Genomic DNA, 25,559 nt, shown 5'->3' on the forward strand with positions numbered 1-25,559 from the left:
GTGGTCACATCTGTCCATTTTTGTGACTGTGATCGGGTTTTCTTTAGAAACTTGTCTTTGTCCAATTCTAGCTTGTTCTGAAATAACCTAACTCATCTCGGAAAGTATGCTACATGTGTTGTAGGAAAGGAGACTCCTGTGTGAAAATTGTTGAGCCAAGGAATTTGTAAAATACAACAGAGTAAAAATAAATAAATAAATAAATAAATAAAATCAGATAAATTATTTTATTGTGATAGAGCTATGAGAATGATGAGAATGTATCACATATATATCTTTGGCCAGTTTGATATTGCAATAGTGGCTTGGACCAGAATAAGTATTTATCATTTTGTTTACAGTGGGGATGCTGTATTTGAATGCTTTCCTAATGATATTTTGAGCCATTCTTAAATTTATTGATCTGATTTCTGTGGATCTTCAGAAAATTTAAGAAGCTAAAGATATAGTGTAATCCTAGTGGACATGGAAGTATAAAGATATATAAGACCCTGAATATATTTATGAGACCGTGTGTGTGTGTGTGTGTATATATATATATATATATATACACACATAAGACCCTGTATATTATTATGATTTGTTGTACTGCAACATAAAACTTCTGATGGCAGATAGAACAACAGGAATGCAGGAAGTCAACTTTTTCTGTATCACCTTCTGTCGGAGAATTGTCATTAATTTTGCAGATCATAACAAGTTTAGTTTCACTCTCATGCTATGTACTATGCAAGTTATCTCTAATTTATAAATAGTTAAATTATTAAAAGTTTTCTCTGCAGTTACAAATATTGCTCCAAACAATTACTAATATTACTGGGACAATGTGAATTGTTTTTCCTTTATGACTGTTGAGTCCAACTTACTTCAGCAGAGTTTGTAGATTCCTCTTTGGATAGTTTATGAACTCTAAGTTAACTGTCAGATTAGGAAATGCTTATAAAGTTTTCTCTGCTTAACACCCTTTGAACTGAGAATTCAAGGAAGTTTGGACAGGGAGACTTGGAGGTAAGTAGCAAAACTCAAACGTGGTGGTATTGGACCAGTATTTCAAGACACAAAGAATCCTCTGGTGCTGCAAAAGTCTATGCTTTGAAGCAAATTGAAAATTCTTGACCATTTTCTGCAATTTTATACAAACCCCAACCCTCAAATAAGTTGCAAATTTATATAATTTGATTGGAGACTTACTCAGAAGGGAAATGACATTTAAACAGGGTAAGTCAATAAAGACACTATGTTTCAGATGAGATTTGAAGAAAAGTAAGAATCTGGGGCTCTGTCCTGCACGCCATATGTGCTTGACGCACTCAGTTGAAATTAATGGGATATCTTCATGCACTCAGGGTATCTGTGAAACAGGAAAACGTGGGAAAGCTAATCATGATGGTAAAGGGATCCAGAGAAGGCGCATATGGGAACAGCAATAGATACTGTCAGTGCAGGCCAAATAGGAAGATGTGCAATAGGGTATTGAAGAAAGAACATGACCTCTTGTGTCTGTGACTCAGAACCGTCTGTTTTGATCTGAATTTTATTTATAACTTTCAAATAACCCAGTGCAGAAACAGAAGATACATATAATCCTGAAACCCTTTTCAGGAAATGTACTCCTATTTCTTCTGGTTGCTCCTTGTAGGTGAGGTAAAGGCTTGACGTGTTGCATATAAAGCGGTTCTCTGGGAAAAGAGAATGCTGAACAGTTGCTAAAATGAAAAAAAAAAAAAACAAAAACAAACAAAAAAAAACCAGCTTTCTTAGTTTCTTCTCTAATCAATAGGTCCTACATAGGATTACATAGGTAACAGATATTTACATAACAGAATTCAGAGAAAACATACAGAGTAATGACTTCATGGCAATTTACTGCTTCTTAACAGGAGCAAATATATTGCTCTTTGCCTGTTTTTTTTATAAAAGTGTCCATTGGTGATGAGGCCATGTTTTTAAGTGAAATATTTATTCTTTTTTTTTTTTTTTTGTAAAATGTGAAACTAGTCTGCTCTCTATTCACATCACAGAAAATATCACAGGAATATTTCTACCTACGTTTCCTAGGATCAAGCTGATGATAGAGGCACTTAGCTAAAATTCTTTCCCATTGATTTCAGAGTAGTGAGATTAAGCATGTGCATTCAGTGTGATATTCATTACAAAAATACCAATTCTACGGAACCATTTTGCTCATGTTTGTTTCCTTCATTTTTCTTTTCCAGGAAATGGTTACAGAATTGTGTTCAGGCCCTTGCATAGCAATGGAGATTATACAGCCTGAACCTCCAAAAACGTTCAGAGAGTTCTGTGGTCCTTCTGATCCTGTAAGTACTTGCTTGAGTGATAAAGAATGCTAAAAAAAAAAAAAAAAAAAAAAAAAGATGCACTGCCTGTGTGAATGAAAATATCACAGCATGGTATGGCTGCCATGTACTTGCTACATTTCCTCAAAGTACATGAGCATTACTTTATGGAAGTGAAATGATAGATTCTGGATCAGTTTGCAAATCCTCTAACAGATCCTCTGATCTTACCTAAGCCAGATGATAAAATACCATGATGATTTTTTTTATGATTATTTATGTGAAAAGAAAGCCATTTAGGCAAAAATCTTGCTTAACAATTCATAAATATTCTAACAGAAGGCTTCAGAACCCTAGAACAAATAGTTATTGCTTTTGCATGCCAGCGTAAACCAAATGTTAGCCACTGCAGTCAGTGGCACTGTCCTAGGACAGAAGCGTAAAAGGAGAATCAGTTTCAGTGGTTTTAGAAGGGACCAAACAAACAGTGATGGTAAAACTTTTGGTAGCTGTTTGCCATGCTAATGCTTCTAGCTTTTATTTTTCATTTGGTGAGGTAAGTAATTGGATATGCGTGATACTGCAAGCAATCTGGAGACAAACGTAAATGCTGTCTCAAAGGGTTTGCCATTTTTTGTTAAATAATCAAGGCCACACAGGAACCATGAAGCGAAGTATCAAGATGGAGGCAATGAAGTCACATCGGATGCTATGATTTGATGTTTTAGTTGCAGACAGGGTTTACCAGTTTCAATGGGGAAAAAAAATAATCATGTGGCTTTGTATTAGAAAGGCAGAGTAAGTTGTTTGGGATGTATTTCTCTTCAGACCTGCAGTTTTCATTACAGAAAGAATGAGTTAAAGGCGTTGTCCAAGCCTGTTTTTCCTCTTCTGTTTGGTCGCATTAAGTTTTTCAAATGTTCCTCTGCTGGGTTAGCATCTTGTAAACAGAGCATGTAACATATTTTATCTCACTTAGTTTTAACTGCAATGATACATCAGTAGTAATGTGTCTGGTATGGTTATTTCAGATTTACTTCAAATTCCATGTTTTAAGGTTTCCAGTATTTAAAACTTTCAAAGATGCAGTTGCTTTATTTGCAACTATTATATCTTTTTCACGTTTCTTCTTGTTTAATGCCTGATATGTTAAAATTGGAATATGTACACAAACATGACATCTGCTTTAAGTTACTAAAGACAAGTGCACCTGTACAAGGGGAATTTATTTTCACTTACTATATCCCATGAAAAGTTCCATCATAGCCATACATGTGTGGCAGAAGGAATTGTTGACGAGTTGAGGAGCTGAGGGGTGTATAGACTGATGGCTTCTGTGGGTAGCATAGGAAAACAGCAAAGGAGGGAATTAAATTCCTGTTTCCAAGATTTCATGCTTGTGACCTACCTATGCTGTTTGCCTTTCTCTCTCAACGTTTAACTGTGTGACCTGTGAAGTAAGAATGAGTTCCCTCCTGCTTCCAGGGGAAGCAGATGTCTGTAAGTTTTGGACACTGACATCACAGCACTTGTGCTAATGTATGTTTGGAAGACAGGCAGCTGTTACACAATTCTCTCTACTGTTTTCTATAAGTATTCCAAGCTCATTGATTCCTTAGGCACTTAAAGTGTATTTATAGTGACTACGCCTGTTTTCAAGAGTGGTCTTTGCCTGAAATTTATGTATCTCTTCGGATAGTGTATGTAGCTTGTCCTTGAGGAAGAGGTGGCTAAGATATCTCCATGGGCTTTTGTCATTCTCAACTTGTATTGTCAGAGAAGCTCCTGACTGAATTCAGTGGTCAAAATATCTGTCACAAACAGAGGTAGCAGGAACCATAACAGCAGTTACATTGTGTGGCAAAGTTATATACAGACTGTTAAGATACCAGGAATTTGGTGGTCTAGTGGGTAAGTAAATGTACGTATCACGCAAATAGTGTGTTAGCTTTGAGAGATCTGGATCTGTCTGTAACTTTGTTGATTTAGATATGCTGGATCTTGATGCGTATACAGGCTGCTTATAAATGCAGGTGAAGACCAGTTTGTACCTGTGGTACAGAATGCATCAGGTTGGGTCACTGTCTGCTGTTGGGTAGTGCCCTATTTGGCAAGTAGTGCCATTGAAATCACCGTGATTGCTCTCAAAGCAGGGTCCTATTTGAAGTGAGTAAAGGTGGTGGAATTTGGCTTATATAATGAATCTCAGTCACATGTGCTGTTAATTATATCTCAGATACATTGCAAATGTAATAAGCACTTTGTGGCAAGTCAGGTATTGTAACTGGGTCAGAGTAGTCAGCCCTCCCAGTCTGTCCTTGGTTTTGCAGGGAAATAGTTGGGAAACACCTCAATAAAAGGCATCCAAATCAAAGCAAGATGTCAATAGAAATAGGTCTGGTTTTGTCCAAGCCCCTGGTATTTAAGGCTGAAAAAAGAATCAGATTTGTTCCATTTTGAGCATTATATTTTAATACACTAGCAATTTATACCAAGCGTAAAATGCTAAAAATGAAAGGGGGCTTTGTGCTATTTTCTTGAACTGGGTAATATTTTGTTAGTACCACAGGTCAGTAAAGCTCTCTGCCAAAAATATCCTGCATTATAAAACAGCTTATAAATACTTTATTAAAACCTCTCATGGGGTAGTGGGGAAGACTGCTAACCAAAAAGCTGTTTTGAGCTTTTTTGTAGTAGTGTATGAACAGTCCATGAAATCTGGAAAGTGGGATAAAGATATTTGTCTGTAAGGAGCTGTGCTAGACGTGTTCACTCTCAAAATTACTGTCCCTGACTTGACGGAAGGGATCAGTGCCCCAGGTTCCACACCCATGGGTGTGTGTGTCCCTGCTGAGTAGCGGATGGGCTAGGAGTAATGGTTTTCTGCAGATCTTGCTGCTTCTTGCATTCTCATACACTGGCACATTTCTGATGAGTGGCTGGCTGGATCATTGCACTTTTGGTGAACTGTCAGCGTCCTTATACTTGGCTTAACCTTCTGGAGTGCAGCCAGATTTTTTCTGGTTTTGGTGGTCTCATCTGAGGCTTTTCTGTACTCTCACATCAGCTGTGCTGCTTGTTGATTTCTCCTCTGGTTGCAGACCTTTAGCTTAGCTGTTCTTCACAGTCAGATCCCAGACAGCTTGTGTAGCTTGAGCTTGAATTCTCTTTGCACCTGGTTTTCTCTGTCCTGGAAGGCCTCTGTACCTACTCTGTACCCTACTCTGTAGGGCATAGAAATGGAGGGCTCTCCACATCTACTGTAATAAACAAGTATTCATAACTTGTATGTTGTTGCAGCAACCCCATAAAGGCCAGTCTGTTGTCTAGTCTAAAGGCCTAGCCAGGCTATTCTGATCCCTATCTTGAAAATACTGTTTCTTTACGACGTTAATATGTAATGTTTAAAATAAAAAGGTCTCTGAATTCCATGCCAGACTCTAACTTTTCGAGGAGGGAAAGCTCCCAAAGCAAAGAGGTATGACATATCAATATCCGATGAGCAGCTGAGCACTTTTATTTAGATATTTGAATTTCAAGTGGAAATGGGATTTCTGAAATGGCGTTGAGTTCCACAGATTTTCCATGGTGTCTGAATCAATCAAGCCCTTTTTCAAAATATACTATCAAATCTTGTTATGTAGATTATTAAACTATGTGTGGTTTTTTTTTGTCGGTTGCTTTTGTCTCACTCTGTTTCTGCTGGTGTGGTTCTCAAGTTAAGAGAAAAAAATACACCTATGGCAAAGTGGTAACTGCTCTAGAAAGCTAGGAAGAGGAGTTGAAAAGTTAATTAAATCAGATTAATAGAGCACACAAGCCTTTTGAACTTTCACTGCACGCTATCACTGAGAAATAAAAGAGTTGCTAACTGCAACTGAAGTTAAACAGGAAAGCAGCTTCTTGAGAAATGATAGTGCTTGGAGGAGTACAGGTAAACGCAACACAGTATGCTTTATCAAGAATGCTCATTGTTTAAATACAGTAGGAAAACAACAGAAAACTATTTTACTGTGAATTGAGAATAGAGAAGAGAATGTGGAGGGCTGCTGGGAAGAGTAAAAGGGCACGGGTATCTGTTGTTTCACATGGATCAGGAAGCACAAGCTAGCACAGAAAACCTCAACCTCTGAGCAGGGGGATGGTAACCAGGGAATTCTGTCCCTGCGTAAGCTCAGTGGCACCAGTCAATGTTTTAACTGGTTGGTGGTTGTGTATTTTTGGTCCCTAGAGCACTCTGAGGCCTTTTGTTAATACCTAGATATGAAGCTACAGCTTCAATTTCACATCATCTTCATTTAGTTTATGCTGAAATAGCTGCTGGTAGCATATTATCACGGAATTGTTGAGAAGATTGCTTAATATTCATAAAACACTTGTAAAATAGATTAGAAATGGAAATAGCGCTTTTATTTTTTGTTCTTTTTTTTTTTTTTTTTAACTTTCCTCGTACACAATGAAAAGGGGGGGTTATAACACGTGATTCAGGGAGTCATAAGCTACATGCTCCTGGCTGGTTACATAATTTTTAGTAATCTTAAGAGCTTTTAGTTAGGACTGGCAGTACACTAAAAGTGACTCAAGTACCTTCTGCTGTGAAATATTGTTAAAGTGATGGGACATGGTGCAATATGTCTGCATGCAGTGGGCTGAAAAAGGATTTTTATATACTTGCACTGGATCCTAACCTGCATTCTTTCTACATAGGGGATTTGCAATTTTAAGTGAAATAGTGCATTAATAGTCTTTTGTACTTTTGCATCATTGACAAAAGCTGAAAGGGAGATTAGATGGTTTAAAACAAAGCAGCGAACTGAAAGAGCTGAAGTCTGCTTTAGCTCCATTCCTGACCTCCCTGTGTGACCTTGGACAAAAGGTTCAATATGTTTCTGCCTCAGTTATCGCATCAGTTAAATAGGATAACAGTATAAGCCAAACAGCACTGTTGCTGTAAGATTCTCATTTTGTATAGTCCTTCTGTGAGTGTCTAGCGCTGAAAAAGATCTACATAAGAGGCCAGGAAATGTTCGTGTTCAGCCATTTATTGGGAGCACAACATTTTTATGTTACATCACATAAAAGCTAGTTCAGAGGAAAATGTAAAGAAATACAAAGACTGAACTTGAGATGTCAGGTATGCCTTTTCTGGTAATACCTTTGTAGCTGTTTCAGTGTGGGTTCTGATTCTCTCTGTAGCCTGGTGAATCTTGATCAGAGTGTTGACAGTGAAGCGCATAATGCGTTTCAAGAGAAGTAAGATTTATTAACCTCATCTCTGATGAAGACTTTCATATCATCAATTACCTGCTCAGATAGCCTGAGTCATGTAATAATAATAAAAATTTTCATTCAGTGCCAGACCATTATCAGCTAGAGTAGCAAACGGATCAATACCAGTTACGATACCCTGCTGTCTAAGCCTGCAATGGGAAAGACATGATTGAATTGCTGAGATGTTATTCAGGGTCAGTCATCTGACTCTGTCCTTTCAGTTTATATTCTCCACGTCAGCTTTTGCAGGTCTAATGAAAATATGACATAGACAGGGCTGAGTCGTGTTAGATGGGGGACGTGATGATTTTTGACTGAGAGAGAGTCCATAGAGGGAGATTTTTCCCTCTGGTGCTTTTGCTGAGCTGACACTGCTGATTCATAAAGCCCAAAGTCTCAGTGAACTCAGGACTTGTCCTTTATTCTGTCTCACCCCTCTGTGTGATGGGGGCTTGTTAACGCACTATCCAGAAGAAAGGAAGTGTTAAGACTGCTGTGCACTAATGATCCATTAATGAGCTGTAATGGGACTATGACCATGAGCTGCCACCACTGCTTTAGGCTATGCCAGATGTAGTGGTGTATGGTGTGAAATTTACCTCCAGAAGTGTTGCAACTTGTCAGTCAGGCCCATATCTCTGTGGATGCCAAACCCCAGGCCTGTAGCAGTGATTTGCTTTCCCTGGTTTAAAATGGATAGAGTCTGTACCAGAAACCAGGCTGATACATAAATGTCATGTTTGTTCTTCCTTTCAAAGCTGGATGTAGCCCTGTGAGAATTAAGCAGCTGAGAATTAAGAATGCCCCCAAAATATTTTTCAGGCATGAAGGCAGTGTTCAGAGTAAGCTTTCCTGATGTATTTATTCCTCCTGCTTCTAGGTGGGTATTGCAAAGGTCTGTCAGCACCCTGGCATCCTCCCGCCCTGAATATTTGGTTTTATCATGCGTGTGTGTGCTTTATAGTGGCAGGGATGCACAATCTGGTTACAGTTTTGAGGAGACTGAGCTCTGCTTCTTATGTACTGACTTCTCAAAGTCACTTTTTGCAGGTGACAGGAAGTCCTCTGATAAGGAGAGGGACGTCAGGCTCACTGAAATATGCCTTTGTGAGGAGATCAGAACGAAAATCAGAAGGCTAGTGGTGGAGGAGCTTTTTGCTTGCAGATACTGCTTTAAATGTGGCTTGTTACTGCCCAGGGGTTGCTGTCATATGATAGCTGTTTGGTGTCATGTGGAAATGGAGTTTGTAGGCTCACGTTGATTCTTAATGCATGCATGTTGAAAACTGCTGTTATTAGCGGTGATTGGCAATCACCATCAGGATACTGAACGCTGACAGAGCCCTGCAGACTGTGCTCTGACTTAAATTCGGCGTGACTGAGGCATGTTGGCAAGGTTATGGTTTGAACAAAACTATCTGCCACTCCTTGTCTGAGGCTCCAGAGCTACCAGACCTGACAGCGTCCACACTGTGACATTTTCTGCCTAAATAAATTCTAGATGGGAGGTCACCGCACTTAGATTCAGTGGTCACAAATTGCAATCATTTGGTAAAATAGATAATAAGAAGTATTGCATGGTCTGATATCAAGCCCACTACCATCACAGAGGCATGATGCTGCTGGTTTCATTCTCTGGAGAGAAGATTCTGAGGACTTCTGGAAGACTGCATCTAGAATACATTTGCATCTTGTTTGTGATTGCTGCTCTAATTTTTTCCCTCAGTTGCCAACAAAGTCCATCTAGCCCATGTAGGTTCTTTTTGCATAGTTTCCTTTGCTATCTAGCACTATGATATTTTAGTGTCCCCTGATGACAAGGGCCTCTTCTTAACTACAATTTCTGGACATCTTCAATGAGTTACCAACATTTGTCAGTGGTTCTGTGTGTCCTCCTGGAAAGCAACATCAACTTCAGAAGCCTCAGGGTTCCCATCTGCATTCCCATCCTTTCCTTATGTCAGGTTGTCTCTGGCTTTGAACAGGACTCCTCATGCCTGGTCCCAGGCTGGAATAAATAGCTTGCCTTATTTTAGCAAGAGGAGGGAAGCTGAACATGAGCCCAGAGACTGAAGGAAAACAGGGTTGTACCACAAGGCATTAGCAGCACTGGTTGCTGATCTTCATTGACTTGCTGCCATAGAGACCTCCTACCTAGCTCCAGAATGCATAACGTGCCAATGTATCCTGAAGCTAGGTTGATAAACTTTTCCCTATGAAGTATCTTAAGGCTAGCCATTTTTATAAAGAATTAAGCCACATTTAGAATATTTACTAAGAAAACTTTATTTCTTGGTTAAGAGCTTTGTTCCTTTCAGCTCTGCAGGTGCTTCACAGATAAATGTGCAGACATTCAGGCTCATCTGCAATCACAAAGATTTAACTGTATCTGTAATCTATAGGTAGGTGTGAAATAAATCTTTAAGGATGTCTCAGGGATCATAAAGGCTCCCTTTGCACTCAGACTGAGTGCATCTCAACGTAGTAGGTGGGTGTTATTAAAAATGTGATTTTTTTAGGCTTCTTTGGTGAACACAGGATTTTTATAAATGCTGTGAGTTATATAAATTTGCCTATTCAGCCTTTAGGAGGTGGATTTTTTTTGATTGTGAGGAGTTTTGATTCTAACTCTCCATCTGCAAGCCTGATTTTACAAAATTAATGTTTCCGTATCCTGTTTGTGCTTCACCTTTCTGTTTAGGTTCTCATTGAGCTTTCAGTATGTGCAGTGGTTTAGAGAGTGTGATGATACAGATTTAGTATATAATATAGATGGATCACATTTTATTTATTTTTTAGATGCTCGTCTTGCCTAGCTTCTTTATGATTTGCTGTTTTTTGTTGTTGTTATTGTTTTGTTTTTTTTTTTAATAATGGTAGCTAATACCTTTCAAAATACCATATGTTTATTGTTTCTCGTCTTGCATATGTTAGCTGGATTAAGGAGAGAGGTTTTGTTTCTCACTACTGTAGAAAAAGAGGTAGGCTTTTAACTACCAGGTGGTCATGTGACAACAGCCTGATATAGACAAATACACGATGTACTTTTACCACTGGTAGGCTGATCAAAGGTAGCCTGCAGGGTTCTCTCCAGGGCTTGTTTCTCCCAGCTACACTGGGTTAAAACGTGTCTTACTTTGCCTATGGTAGGGTTTTAACACTTTATTCTAAATAGAAATATATTCTTCCCCTTGTGAAAAAACAGTCTTTGCCAGTAAAACACAGAGGTGGTCATCAGAATTCCCTTCCCTTCCCTTCCCTTCCCTTCCCTTCCCTTCCCTTCCCTTCCCTTCCCTTCCCTTCCCTTCCCTTCCCTTCCCTTCCCTTCCCTTCCCTTCCCTTCCCTTCCCTTCCCTTCCCTTCCCTTCCCTTCCCTTCCCTTCCCTTCCCTTCCCTTCCCTTCCCTTCCCTTCCCTTCCCTTCCCTTCCCTTCCCTTCCCTTCCCTTCCCTTCCCTTCCCTTCCCTTCCCTTCCCTTCCCTTCCCTTCCCTTCCCTTCCCCAGATTCAGTGAAATACTCAGTCCATAAAAGCACAAGTTAAGAGACTCCTTGAGAACATGCTTGGATCTGGGTTAGTTTCAGTCTAAGCTATTGGTTTCTTTGTTTCCCTTTTATTCCATTTGATTCCAGCAGGCAGCAAATCACTCTTTTACATTGAACAGTAATGTTTTTGAATATATGAAAGTTACTCCCTGAAAAGAGGCATTTAAGCAAAAACTAGAATTCCATATGACCTCAGTCCTTTCTTGGAAAAAGGGAGCAGTGTTTTCAGAAGATATGGGAAATGCTGATGTCACTCTGTCTGGGAAAGAAAGTGATACTGTTACTGTACTAAACTTTTTTCCTTCTCCAGTTTCTTAGTAAAGAACAGATACACATCGTGGTCACAGTGACCTTGTGTTTTTGCAAATTCTTTGAATAGATTAAAAGCATTTGCCTACATGCCCGACTCAGGCTTTTGTTGACTGTAGATAGGCTTGTCCTTCGCTCAGATTCTTCCTAACTAAAGGTTGGAGCACGTTTTGGTAGTGCTGTTAGGTATACTTCAGTTTGTGAAGTAACATGAATTGTATCTCCTGTAAAAAAAACAATGCAAGAAAATAAATATGCCAGGCTGCAAGGGTTTTTTCCAGAGCTCTGTACAAGGCTGTTAGAAAGAGTCAGCGCACGGAGGTGCTTGTTGATAATGTACAATAGAGGAAGTTATAAAAACATAGGGAAAGGGCAGTGGTGCACTAACTTTTCCATATAACCATGATGATGGGGTGAGCTTGTGTATCCTGAAGTTGACTGCATCTGTCCTAAAAGATTTCCTGTGTTTCAGTTGGCAGCTTATCAGTAGGTAATTCTTGGATGTACATGACTTTCTTTTTTTTGGTTTTTTAAGATCCCTTGGGATAAACAGATGGAGAGGATGATCAAACTTATGAAACTCTTATCCCAGAGGACTGCTTATTGAACCACTGCTTGGTTAATAAATGGGTGGTAGTGCTAATCATAACCAAACAGTAAAGAAGCTGCAGATCATAGTATATTTTATGTACTCTTGGCGATAAATTGGTCTTTGAGTACACAAAAGAGATTGATCTGTGGGTAACGTATCATTGCTAGAAGATCTGTCCGTTTCTCAAGTGGGTTTCCCCTAAAAGGGATCAGTTAGCTTTCTAAGTGGCATAGGTGGTTTCCTTGCCGCTATACATTGCAGCAGGGTGTGTATGGACTGAAATCCCCTAGGTGCTTTACATGCCATTATAGTAATTCAAGAAGTACATGCTATAATCAGAGCATATCTGAACTTTCTTTCTGCTTCAGCTACGTTATTGAAGGCTTAAAAGTGGGCAAAAACAAAGCTGTGGCCTCAGACTTTCTTTCTGTAAGAGACAGAAATAATCTGGTTTTGCTTTTGTTGTGATGATGCCTATTTTAGTTATTTCATTTTCATTACTGTTTTTTAAATCCTCTCTGCAATTGCTGATGGCCTTGAAAATAGCTGTGGTAAGAGTTTTCAGTCCTTAGCACTGGTCTTTCTTTTTCTAGATGCTATTAACTAAACAAAAGTATAGTTTAGTTTAAGAAAACTGGATTTAAAATGAGTAATCCAAATGCTGAGAATCCAAATAATTTAAGGTGCTGCTTGCTGGTGTGCCTGGTTTAGGCTGGCACTTTCTGTTCTACTGCAGGGCCACCTGATCAGAATTTTTAGCAGCTTCTTTCGTTTACAGTATGATGGACTGCATCCGATATGCACATGAGACTTCTCTTGAGTACTCCTGCTGAGGAGTTTTCCCTTTCTCTGCAACCTTTCTGCTGGTCCGTGATATAGAACAAGTTTGGAAGATGGGTGAGCAGCAGTTCTTCACAATTACAGGATAGCCATGAGGCTCTGGATAGTGGTAGACAAGGGACGTAAAAAGATGGAAGAAGAAGAATTTGTGCAATTTCTCCCACCAAGGTCGGATCAAGCAACCCCTTGTAGCAAGTGCAGCATCAAGGCCTTTGCTATGAAGAAACAACAGTGAATGACAGCTGTAGGTGACTCCCTGCTGAAGGGAACAGAGGTTTCTGTCTGCAGGTCAGGCCCTGTTTTTAAAGAAGTTTGCTGTCTCCCCAGGGTCTGGATCAGGAATGCTACCAATAAGCTGACAAGCTTAGTACAGCCTTTAGATTGTTGTCCACTCCTTCTCTTTCATGTGGGTACCAGTGGTGTTGCAACAAGAGTTCTGTGGTCAATCAAAAGAGATTTCAGGGCACTGGGAAGATGGCTAAAGGACTCAGGAGCACAGGTAGTGTTTTCTTTGATCCTCCCAGTAATGTGAGTGACACTGAAAGAAACACGAGCCCAGGACATCAATGCCTGGCTCTGAGACCGGTGCCTCTGCCAGAATTTGGGGTTTTATAATTGTGTAAGAGTCTTTGAAACACAAGGTCTTCTGGGGCCTGTCAGGATCCACTTGTCTTGGTAGGGGACGTGTTTCTTGGCTTGTAACCTGACAGTACTGATTGAGACTGCTTTAAACTAGGATTGATGAAGGAAGGAGGTATCAGTAGGAACACTGAAGTTAAGTCAAGGGGTGGTATGGCAGCACTTGAGGGTGGCAAGGATAATGGGAGGATCTGTGCCACTCCAGGGAGCGCTGAGGGTTCAGGAGCACATCTGAAATCTTTGTTTACCAATGCACACAGCATGAGGAACCAATGGCACGAACTGAAAGCTTGGGTCCTTTCCCAAAGCTCTGATATCATTGGTATTAGTGAGACCAGGTGGAATGAGTCCCATGAGTTGTGCTGGAGGGCTGCTGGCTGTTCAGGATGGGTAGGCAGGGCAGGCAAGGTGGAGGTGGTGCTCTGTATGTCAGGGAGAGATTGCGCTGTACAGCCCTTGCCATTAGGGATGATGTCGTAGACAACCTCTGGGTGACAGCTAAGGGGATGGATAGCAAAGCAGATGTCTACTACTGGTCATCCAGCCAGGATAACAGCACCGAGGAGTTATTTAATAGGCAAGTGTGAAAAATCTCTGGATTGGTAACCCTAATCCTTGTGGGATATTTCAGCTTCCCAGAAGAAACTGGGAATATCATACTACTGTGACAAGAAAGTCTGGGAAATTCCTAAAGTATGTTGAACACAATTCATTGTCACAAGTACTTAGCCAGCTAGGAAGGGTGCCCTGCTAGATCTGTTGTTGGAGAATAGAGGAAGGCTCATGGGAGATGTGGCAGTAGGTGGCTGTCTTGGCCATGGTTATGATGAGTAAGTTGAGTTAAAAATGTTTGGTGTAATGAGAGAAAAGGACAGCAGAGTTGTCACCCTGGATATTAAGAGAGCAAATTTTAAACTACTCAGGGAGCTGTTTAACAGTGTCCCATGGGAATCTGCTTTAAGGGTTTAGGGCAGCTGTAAGAGCTGCTCACTTTTTAAGCACCACTTTTAAAAGGCCAGGAGCAGGCAGTCCTGCTGTGCCACAAGTCAAGCAAGCAGGGCAGCAGACTGGGCTGGCTAAAGATGGAACTCCTTGTGGAGCTAGGGCAGAAGGAGAAAATGTATGGCCTCTGGAAGCAAGGTCAGGCTTCACAGGGAGAGTACAGAGCTGCAGTTCACATTTGTAGGAGAAAACACAAAAAGCCAAAGCTTAACTTGAGTTGACTCTGGCCAGTGTGGTGTCAGACAACAATTTTTCAGTATGTCAACAGCAAGAGGAAGTCTAAAGAAAACACTGGGCTGGGACTTGATGAAGATGGTCACCTAAGAAATAGGGGTGAGGGAACATCCTTTTTTTGCCTCAGTTTTTAATACTAATGATAGATCTTGAGCTGCCCAGTCCACTGAGATGGAGGATGGAGGATCCTGACAGGGGAGTGCTGGCTTTCCGTTTGCAGTCACTGAAATTGTAAGGGACCAGTTGCAATAGTTGAATGTTTGTAAGTACATGGGGCCTGACAGGATTTATTCCGAAGTACTGAAGGAGTTACTGGATGTTACAGCTGGATCCCTCTCAACAATTTCCCAAAGGTCTTGGAAGTCTGGGGAAGTCTCTGCTGACTGGAAACTAGCCAGGGTACAAAAAGGACATGAGAGAAGACCCAGGGAACTAGAGACCTGTTAGTTTAACCTCAGTGCCTGGAAAAGTTACAGAGAAGGTTGTCCTGGGTGCTATTGAAAGGCATTTAAAGAACAACGCTGTTATCAGGCATAGTCAACATGGGTTCATGAAGGGAAAGTCCTGCCTTAGTAACTTGATCTCCTCCTATGACAAGGTCACCTGCTTAGCAGATGGAGGGAATGCAGTGGTTGTGATGTAATCATGCTGGATTTTAGTAAGGTTTTTGATACCATCCCTCTCAGCATCCTTCTGGACAAACTGTCCGACTGTGAGATGAATGGGTGCGTGCTGTGCTAGGTGATGAACCGGCTCAACAGCAGGGCTGGAAGGGTGGCAGTGAATGGCTGGTGAACAGCCACTGGTCTTGTTCCCCAGAGCTCAGTTCTAGGCCTGCTTCAGTTCAAGGTTTTTATCAACGATCTGGATGCAGGAGCGGAGTGCATCCTTAGCAGCTCCGATGATGACAATGAACTCGGAAGAGCTGTTGATTCTCTGGAAGGATGTGAGGCCTTGCAGAGGGATCTGGACAGACTGGAGCACTGGGCGATCAGCAGCAGCAGTGTGAAGTTCAACCAAGGAAGATAGAGGGTTCTACCCCTGGGACAGAGTAATGCCGGACACAGGTACAGACAATATAAAAAGGATGTTAAGGTGCTTGAGTGAATGCAGGGAAGGGGAACAAAGCTGGTGAAGGGGCTGGACACATGTCCTGTGAGGAGAGGCTGAGCACACCTGGGTTGTCCAGCCTGGAGCAAAGGAGGCCGAGAGGTGACCCCACGGCTCTGTGCAACTCCCTGAGGAGGGGAAGTGCAGGGGAGGTGCCCACCTCTGCCCCTGGTCACCAATGTCAGGGTTCATGGGAATGGCATAAAGCTGCCAACTGGTGAGACTGGATGGTAGGAAAACTGTCTTTATCACGAGGGTGGTCAAACGCTGGAACAGGCTTCAGAGGGAGGTGGTTGATGCCCTGCGGTTGTCAGTGTTCAAGAGGCATTTGGATCATGCCCTCAATAACATGCTTTAACTTTTGGTTAGCCCTGAAGTGGTCAGGCAGTTGGACTTGGTCTTTGTAGGCCCTTTCCAACTAAACTATTCTGTGTTCCCATGGCAGCTCTCCAGTTCCCCTCAGTGACCCCGCATGGCCTGGGTTTTGCAGGCTGTGACTTATCATCAGAGCACTACGCTGGAATTAAAGCAGCGTTAAATCAGGGAGAGAGAATAGTTGAGTAACTGGCCTGGGATTCAGAAGATCTGAGCTAAGAGCTAGACATTGAGCTTACGATGCGTGTGAAATGCATATTTCTTTGTGTTCCTGGGAAATCAATGTCTCCCTTTCTTGCTTACCCATGATGAAAAATGAGCTCCATTTTACTCCTATTTTATTTTCTTCGTGTCTGTTCATATGGGAAGGTTTTCAGGCCAGAAGCCGTCTCCTCATAACGCTGACTAGTACAACTGGTCCTGAACACAGGAGGGGCTTTTAAGAAACAGTTACAACACAAATACTGACCGATTCCTTCCCTCAGAACAGAGCTGCTTATAACTGTGTGGGAGGAGATGGCAGCATTACTGCCTCCAAGGAAAAGCTTGCTGGTGGACAGGAGAGGCTTCAGGGCACGGAGCTGAAGGGAAAGCATTCTCTCGTGGTAGAATTTTAGAAGCCATTTTCTCCGATTTGCAAAGTGTGAAGTTCAGCTACCCGTACAGCCTTTACAAATGTACAATTCTGCCTCTAAGATTTCTGAGGAAAAGATAATTTATAATTATCTTGTTCTTAGAGGGGAGAACTCAGCCAAAATATCTGCAGACTAAAAATAATGTCTTGCAACTTCATAGTGGCTTTCACTGGAGACTCTCCATATATTTTGCTAACAGGAATTAATGAAATCCCAAAATATCCCCTGCAGCTTTTTTTTTTTTTTTTAAATCCTTATTTTACACATGAATTAATAAATGGATAAAATTCTGGATGCATTGAAGGCAGTGGAAAAGCATCAGTAGGACCAATATTTCACCCTTAAAGCTTAAAGTAAAGCAACTCATAATCAAATTCAGTTATACTGTATTTTCTGACGTCCTGTAGGGTTAGTTGTTTTGGGTTGTTGTTAAATGCTTGCTTTTTCCATCCTGTCAAGTAAAGTAAATATCTGTTATTCCACCCAGGTAATACACTAAGGTAGCTAGATATTTTGTCTTTACTCTTATTTTGTGACCAACTTATATTTGGTGTGTCAGTTATCCTCAAAACTTCACCATCAAATATAGTTTACACTTAACTGTGAAATGTGCCCGCTTACTCTTATCTAAATTCAGCCCATTGACTGTGTCAGATATGCACACGAATACAACAGTAAATAAATTTCTTAGCAGGGCGGTTATCATTAGAATTGCTCAGGCATCCACGGGAAGTGCCAAGACCTTTAAAAAAGCTATCTCAGGCTGGCAAATGTGCCACGGTTGCTGCCCACAGAAAAGTCTGTGGAGAGCTGGTGCAGCACCTTTGGGCCGCCAGTGAGAAGGCTTGGTAGGGAACGTGTGGGAGTGAAGCGGAGAGGATGAAAGTGCCTCAGGGGATGGAGGGTGAGAAGCAGACAGTATAACAACTTCTACAGACTTGTGAGCTTCAGGAAAGCCTGCCAACGCTGGAGCATCCGTTAGCCAAAATTCCAGAAGATACAGGGCTTCAGACTGGTAGTTCAGGGGTAGGCTGACTTTAAAGTAAACAGAAGAGCAGATAATTTATTTTATTTTTTTTTTCTCATGCTAGAGCGGGCTTTTGTAACACAATAAACTATGGTTTGATTACTTGCTGCTACTGTTGCAAAACTATTTGATTTCAGAAGGAGATGAGTCTCTGACGCACTTTCTACAGCTTTGCAATTGAAAATTTGGTTGCTGTTGCCTGGATCAGATGATTTAATTTGCTGAACAAACCTTTGCAGCCACAGTATTTCAAGTACGTAACTGTAGGCACACAGACTTGGCTCCGTTAAAGCTAAAAGAAACTTGTCAGAACAGCCAGTGATTGAGGGCATAAATATTTTATCATCAATCAGGAGAAGATAACCTGAATATCTAGGTCAAATGTGCAGTGCTCAGAGGATACAAGATCATGCTAAATTTTATAGAGAAATTTAGTATAATCCGTGTAACCTTCCCAGATTCTTGGGGATCTGTATATCAGTTCGTTTTGTGATAATGATTAAAAGGTGAGGGGTGTGTGTGTGTTTGAGGGGATTGTTTTGGTGTGACTTTTTTTTGTATGATTTACAGAACGTACAAAAGCCTTTCTGATAACATTGGCTCCCTTGGAAGTGTGCATAAAGCCTTCGATATTCAGTCCATATATGTACATGACGTTGCTGCAGCCGATGTGGACACAGAGAAAAGAAAATGTGTCACTCTGTCAACAGGAGACTTCTGTTCTGGATTGCTTTGTAAAATGAAAGCTGAAGGAAACCTATTGCATTCTCTTGAACATTGACCTGGTTTTGTATTTAGAATCTTTCTGAAACACTTGTCAACAGAAGGGCCCCAGCTTTCAGGGCAGAACGGTTTCTTACCCAGTTAAAGACTGTACAGCAATGACAGCTCCATCTTACGTAGGTTTTTCTCTCAGTGATAGAGACAGAAGGCTTAGGACTGCATTTGGTGAATTAAATAGGCCTCAGATGTCATGTTCTTCTGCTGCAGTCGATGTTGAGTGTAAGGTGGCTCATTGCATGAAACAGGAACATAAACCAGGTCAGCACTGAGGTAGCTGCAGGGGAAGCATCCATATAAAACTTTGTTGCTTAGATTTTGAGAGAAGTATGGACTTGCAGAGAAAGCATGCAAAGCAAAGGGAGGCAAGTGAGCCCTTGTGATATATTGTGTGCAAAAGATCATCCGTGACCACAGATTTGATTTGGAGTTTAGCCTTTGTCTTTAGATGGGAGGATCTTCTGTGAAGGATGTATCAGGCTGATCAAGCAAAGTTGTCCCCACTGTAACAGTAGCATTCAGGTGTTTCTTTAGCTTAAATGAGCATTACAGGAGACTTGTCTGGTATTGTGGTCTGCATAACAGAGTCTGTGCTGCTTTTATCATTTTACTTCTTGCTGATGGCTTCTGTCAGAGCAACTATTCTGTGCAGCATCCTGCTGCAACCAGCAGTGTGTCACTGGTGCTAAAATTCCTGAAAATAAAAGTCAACTGAAGAGCTGTGATGATGGGAAGAGAAAAGAGAGGTGCTTATCCTACCTGCCTTACATAGCTATTGTGCTCCACTCATTTCAGAGGAAACTCAGGTGCCATCAGCTTTCAGATGGCTAAGGTTTGGCCAGACAAATTCCACTGAAAGTGCTGGAATTTTTATTTGTTCCCAGTTAACGTGGGTTCTGTTCTCTTGAAAAGGGTGTAGCTGTTCCTTGAAAGGAGAAAGCACTTGCTTTGTTTGCCTGGGTCTGGCTACTGCCTTCTAAATCATTTAGCACCCTTGCAAGGAGGGACCGTCTCTTTCATGACAGCAGCTGACCAGGGAGAGCCAGAGGAGGAAGAAGCTTCCTGAGCACAGGGTGGGAGACCAAGTCAACATAAAGCTTTCAGAAGGAGTGGTGATTGAGGAAGCTGAGAAGAGCAAGGAGCAGATGCACAGTCAGAGCTCAGGTGGAGAAGGAAAACAAAATGTTTTGCTGTGGCTTTAAGGTGACTGTGCAGAGTTTCTTGCAACTCAGGAAGTCCTGTAAATGCTGGTGGTCTTTAAGCAAACCTAAAATAATGAATCTGTGCTGGTAGCACACCATGGTTAGGCAGGGATGGATTGTGAACTTATTTTTATTCTGTTTCAGTCAGGGGAACTGGCAAAAAAAATATTCAAGGTTCCTTTTCTAGTTCATGTTTTAGTGGAACATAGTTCTAGGCTGTAAAAGTTCCTCTGTGTGTTTTTGGTGATGAAGGCACCAAAGAGTTTGATTTTTCCCACTGAGGAAGGAGGGAATGGTTGCTACACAGAGTCAGTGTTTGCTTCTTTGGTTTTAGCTTGAATGCCATTTAAACAACCAAGCAGACAGAAGTGTTTAAGAGCACTTATTTTTCTGCCTTTCTAGGTTCCCAAGTAAACATTCAGGACAGATGCTTTAAAATACCTGGTTGTATTTACTTGATATCTGCAGTTTTGGCTGGAATATATGCTACTGGTCTATACAACTTCCTGTCTAGTCCATGAAAAAGCAACTGTTTGAAGGAAAAGTGGTTCGTGAGCTTTGCTTATCAAGTATGTTTATGATTTTTCAGTCTGATTTCAACGTAGTATTTTACGGATGTTATTGGTGAATTTTTTGTTTCCTTTTGCTCATGCAGAAAGATTTTAGAACATGCCAAGCAGTTCATACAAGCAATGTTGCACAGGGCACAATTATTTGATAGAAACAAGAAATAAATGCATCCGTAACTTATGTAGGAGGACAAGGGTCTTCAAAGGGCTGGATGTAGATCAAAGCCCAGCCTGTAATGTGCAATCAAATAGCCTGCTGCACGAGACCAGAGAGGATGAAGCTTTTTGGTACAGCATCCCCTCTTCATGTGAGATGCAAGTTTGTGGCATCCTCATTTGCACATGTGCATGAAGTTCCTGCACACACGTTTCTCCCCTCTTATGCATATGGTAGAGCAGCTGGAGCTGCTCTTAACTGCTCCCTTATCACATCCTCATAGACTCATTTAGGTTGGAAAATACTTTCCAGATCGTCAAGTCCAACAATCCACCTAATACTGCAAGTTGACTGCTAAACCATGTCCCTACAAGCTGCATCCGCACATCCCTTAAATACCTACAGGGATGGCGACCCTGCGACTTTCCTGGGCAGCCTGTCCCAGTGTCTATGCACCCCTTCTGTGAAGAAATTCTTCCTGATACAAATCTAAACCTCCCCTGGTGCAACTTGGAGGCATTGCCTTGATTCTTTTGAAAAAGTTTTTGAAAACCACTATGTGAAACACATATTCTAAGGCTCAAGCAGCAAGCTTATGAAAAAGGATTAAAAGGGAAAAAAAAACACACCCCCAAGCCAAGTATTATATTTGTATCTATTTGCTGTTGCAGTTGAGGAACTATAAATAAAATGCTTGGCAAGCATCATGTCATAGAGCAGAAGAGCATATATTAAGACGTGCTATAAGGACCAAGTTTTGTAAGGAAATCTCTTCCCCCTCCCTGAAACATTCCCAAGATTTTCAATTGTACATACACAACGATGCCTATATCTGTTCACATATCTGTTTGTATCCTCATCCTTTACTGATACCTTATTCCCTGGGGGGTTCTCAGTGGTGTTATGAGATGGACTAGTGACACTTTGGAACTGATGGTTATTGACCTTTTTTTGGCTATGTAAATGTAAGGAGAGAATGCCTTACCTCTCATCCTGTTTATTAACTGATGGCAAGAAAGGTTAATTTAGATTCTTGTTAATCTAGTGCTAACAGTGTGAAGAGCTGCAGGCCCAATTTTTGTGTGCTTCTGATTTACTCTAATGCCAGGCAGAACAGAATCAGTCCTTTTTGTGCAAGAAATTTCAGGTTTTGTGCAAGATAAGTTTTAGGAGGGCAGGAGAATGTGTCACAACCCGTGTAGAAAAATCGAGGGAAGAACAGGAGATCACATACTGCAAAAGTGAAAGCTTTTGCCAACATCGGTGAGAGTGAGTGAGTCCAAGTGAAGAGCAAAAATGAAGTCTTCTGTTGTGAAGTTGTGAAGCAGAAATGAGAACGCAGGACAAATGATAAATCAGGAGGCCATAAGTGTTTTTAAGGAGAGAATAAAAAAGAACAAAAGAAAAAAAAAAAAAGATAAATGGGCTTGGTGAGGAAGGAGAGAGAACTTGGGAAAGTTTCAAAAGAAGCGTCATTTTTGGACCTGTGGGAGGAGGGAACAGTTTGATGCATAAGAGATAAAGTTTGGTGTTTCATCTTCTGTTTAATTTTTGAGATCGGAGCTATTTCTTACTAAAGTATTTCTAAAGATTCCATAGCCACAAATATTTTTTCTAATATGCCCAAACTTTACTTAAAAGAATTGATATCCTAATGTTGTTGCCAGTTTCCTGACGAGGTAGCTATTACTGGAATCAACAGTTGTTTCAAGGAAGGCTTGATTTAAGTGTTATGTAGCTATAGTTGACTGGTATGCGACTTTTGTTTTTCCAGTGAACTTTCTTATCACAGGGCTTTAGTGAAAAGAATAAGGAGGTTTTTTTCTACAGTAGTCTTTTTTTTTTTTTTTTTTTTTTAATACGAGACTCTTGAACTTTCCTCTGAAACAAAATTTGCCTGATGTCAAGATTATCTTATTCAGACATCCCTGGCAGGCATCCATCTTCAAAGATCCTGTATAACCTGCGATACACACATGGTAGCAATGGGGAACTGAAACATCTTGTAGCATGTTTTGGGTTATACACATTTCAAACATTAAAGCAATTTGCCTTTCAGGTGGGTAGCAGATCACCACAGGAAACAGATCTAGGTTTATTAGGTCACCATGATTGTTAATTGTTATTACAGGAAAATATCTAGGGCTTGCTGGGCTAAGAGAAGGTCTTGCCCAGAAAGTCCAGTTGCCTTAGTTTACGAATGAGATGTGACAAGTGGGTGAAGTTGGAAAGCAGCTGAAAGTTGCTGGCAGATACATTCTTCTGAGGTCTTCTGGGACTAGCTTAAAACATTCACTGCCTTCCCAGATGAAAGTGTGCATCTTGCAAGTGGTCCTCATCTGTACCCGTGCAAAGTTTTCCAGGTCAGACAGGAGCCATGACTGAAGTTGTTTTGAACCCACTTGACACCGAAAGTTAAGAAACGCTCAGACAATCCAGTCTGGTGACTCGGCTGTGGGGGCAGTAACCTCTGGCTGTGACACTGAAACAAACATCTGGGAGGGGCACAGCAAAACTGCACTGGCCACTTCCAAAGTGATTACACCCTAATAAACCTGGTGTCTTGTCAGAAAGTGGCTGATGTGTGCTATGTTGGCAAGGAAGAATATGTTGTTGTTGTTGTTCAGTAGCTATAACCTCAGCTTGTCATCAGCCTTGTCCCCTTGCTGGCAGCAGTGCTCCCTGGAAACTTACGGAAGAATGTCAAAAGTGTTTTAAGGAGGGGTAGTTGGGCTAATGCCATCAACACTTAAATTTGTAAAGGAGGCATATTGTCCATGAGGGAGGTTTGGAAAAAAGCTCCATTGCATTGGGCAGAGGGACCAACAAGGCTTAGCATGGTTGGCGTAGGATAAAGGTCCAAAAGTAAGTCTGCAAGGAGGTAGTGCAGAGAAGTGCAGCATGGCTGCTGTACTTGAAAGAAAGAGCACAGTAGAGGTAAGAGCTAATGAAAGCAGTCCTCTGAGGTAGAAGATGGGAGATTCACCCTGCTGAAGAGATGGGAGAATGTTGTCTCAAGATCTGAGTGGTATCTGCTATAATAAAAAAAAATGTAGTCAGGGAGGCCAAGGAGAAGTTTGGTATCATGGAGAAAGAAAAGAGGGTTGAAATGTCAACTACAAAGACCAGAGCAAGTTGTAAAGAGTCTGGAATCATACTGCATGGAAGCACAGCAGCAATGAAAGCTGAAAGCCTGGCTGCTCAGTAGTTCAGTCTCACAAATGTCAAGGACTGAGGCAGAGAGTACAGTGGTAGCGGAGGCAGTCTACAAGGTGGCATGCTAGTGTCTGCTCACTCAGGACAGGAACATTCTGTGCTTGAGAGCTCCAAAGTTGTCAGCACAAACTAACTACATTAATACAAATGCCAGGAGGGTGGATCTGTAATATGGAATGTCCTGCATCCCACCCAACGTGGCTTAATTAGCCCAGTTTCAAGCAGTTTTCACAGGTTTGGTCATGGCTTTCCAGCAGTTGTGCCTGTGTAGTGCAAGCTGGAATTTCCCTCCTCATTTTCATTTATAGTGTACCACACATGCTTGCATATAATAATAATGTTTTGCTTTATAAGATTCTGCTGCATCATGTCATTCACCAGGTCTTTTGATTTTCTTGTGTTCACCAGGAAATAGCCCGTCATCTCCGACCTGGAACTCTGCGTGCTGTCTTCGGGAAGAACAAGATTCAGAATGCTGTCCACTGCACAGACCTCCCTGAAGATGGACTTCTGGAGGTAAGAGCTGTTAGATAAATACATACTTTTATATTGTAGGAAATTTTAAGTGAAAAGCTGTGCTTGACACTATTTTAAGCTGTTCAAGTGTTTTATATGTGGAATAGCCTTGCTGGAGACCGGTGAACAATGAGAAACAAAAGCAAAGAGCTTATTAAGGGCAATTAACTCATTTAATTAGGATACCGTAAAAACTTATCCATGCACTTTTCTTGAGCAAATATAGTACAATAAAATACTTGCTGAAATGAAAGTTAAGTCTTCTGTTTGGCTGAATGTATACTTGCAACTGGATACCAATGCCTAACAGTGTTTCTACAAGGACATCTTCTTGGATAACCACCGTCACTACCAGTCTGGACTGTCTCTACAGAGAGCTTGTGTTGGGCCAAGGATATCACAGGCTCTAGGGATTCAAGTTCTCCACATAGGCAACGGTTTTCTTGGTAGATGGTGATAATTATGCACATCAGTTGGAACTTCCTGTGTTTTATGGTAACTTACTAATTATTACTTGATGTTGGTGTTGTACACTTACATTAAAGTTCAATAAAATGAGAAAAAATAAATTAAGGGAGTTCATAAAGACGGAAGTACTCACTATGAAACCCAGAACAAGCTGACTCACCTAGTGCCATACCCCAAAGATGAGGTCTGAACAAGGGGGGCTGAAGTGGTGTGTCACCATATCTTGGATGGATCTCTTTATCACTTCAGATGTTTCTCCAGTGCTTGCATAGCTTCTGTTGTACTTTCTACGTGTATTTGCGAGTGGTTTGCTGTCAGAGTGTATCACTATGATGGAGCAGCAAGAGTTTTCCTAGCTTGGATAATTTTATGCTGCCAAAAGTGTTTTTTCATTGAGGGAAGAGGAAGAGCTAACTGCGTCATGATCTCCCTTCATGAAGTAAAATTAGATGTGTGGGTTAAAGTGCTGTTTGCCAGGAAATTGCATCTAGCTTAAAGAGTAGCATAGTGTTAACTGAGAATTGCAGCCAACATCAACAAAGTTAAAGCTTTTTAAACCATTTCCAAGCTGTCATTAAAAGTTGACAATTTTTCATTTCTGCCCAAGGTGTCTGGATTTAAACAAGCAAACAGGTATTTATCACCATGTGCCTAAAATCTATCTGTCATGGCTTTTAGATGGCAGCAGTAAAAAGGCGTAACCTGCAAGGGAAAAATAAGTCTCATCAACACTGACAAGGCGTTTTAGTACTTCAGCAGAATTCTCTCTCATGTTCG

At 41.1% G+C, this 25,559-nt stretch overlaps 1 protein-coding gene across 5 annotated transcripts in view; it reads left to right on the forward strand.

Annotated features, from left to right (window-relative positions):
• NME7 (NME/NM23 family member 7) overlaps positions 1-25,559 on the forward strand; it is a 91,606-nt gene that overhangs the window by 51,624 nt on the left and 14,423 nt on the right. For all 5 annotated transcript variants that reach the window (XR_011812619.1, XR_011812620.1, XM_027449570.3 and 2 more), the window contains 2 exons: positions 2,217-2,318; positions 24,207-24,314. Coding sequence is in view for 3 of the 5 variants with exons in the window: in XM_027449570.3 (XP_027305371.1) it covers positions 2,217-2,318; positions 24,207-24,314 (210 nt within the window). In the remaining 2 variants the exon portion in view is untranslated. The remainder of the gene's footprint in view (positions 1-2,216; positions 2,319-24,206; positions 24,315-25,559) is intronic.

This window comes from Anas platyrhynchos, chromosome 1 (genome assembly GCF_047663525.1).
Source record: "Anas platyrhynchos isolate ZD024472 breed Pekin duck chromosome 1, IASCAAS_PekinDuck_T2T, whole genome shotgun sequence".
In the NCBI taxonomy this organism is placed as follows: domain Eukaryota; kingdom Metazoa; phylum Chordata; class Aves; order Anseriformes; family Anatidae; genus Anas; species Anas platyrhynchos.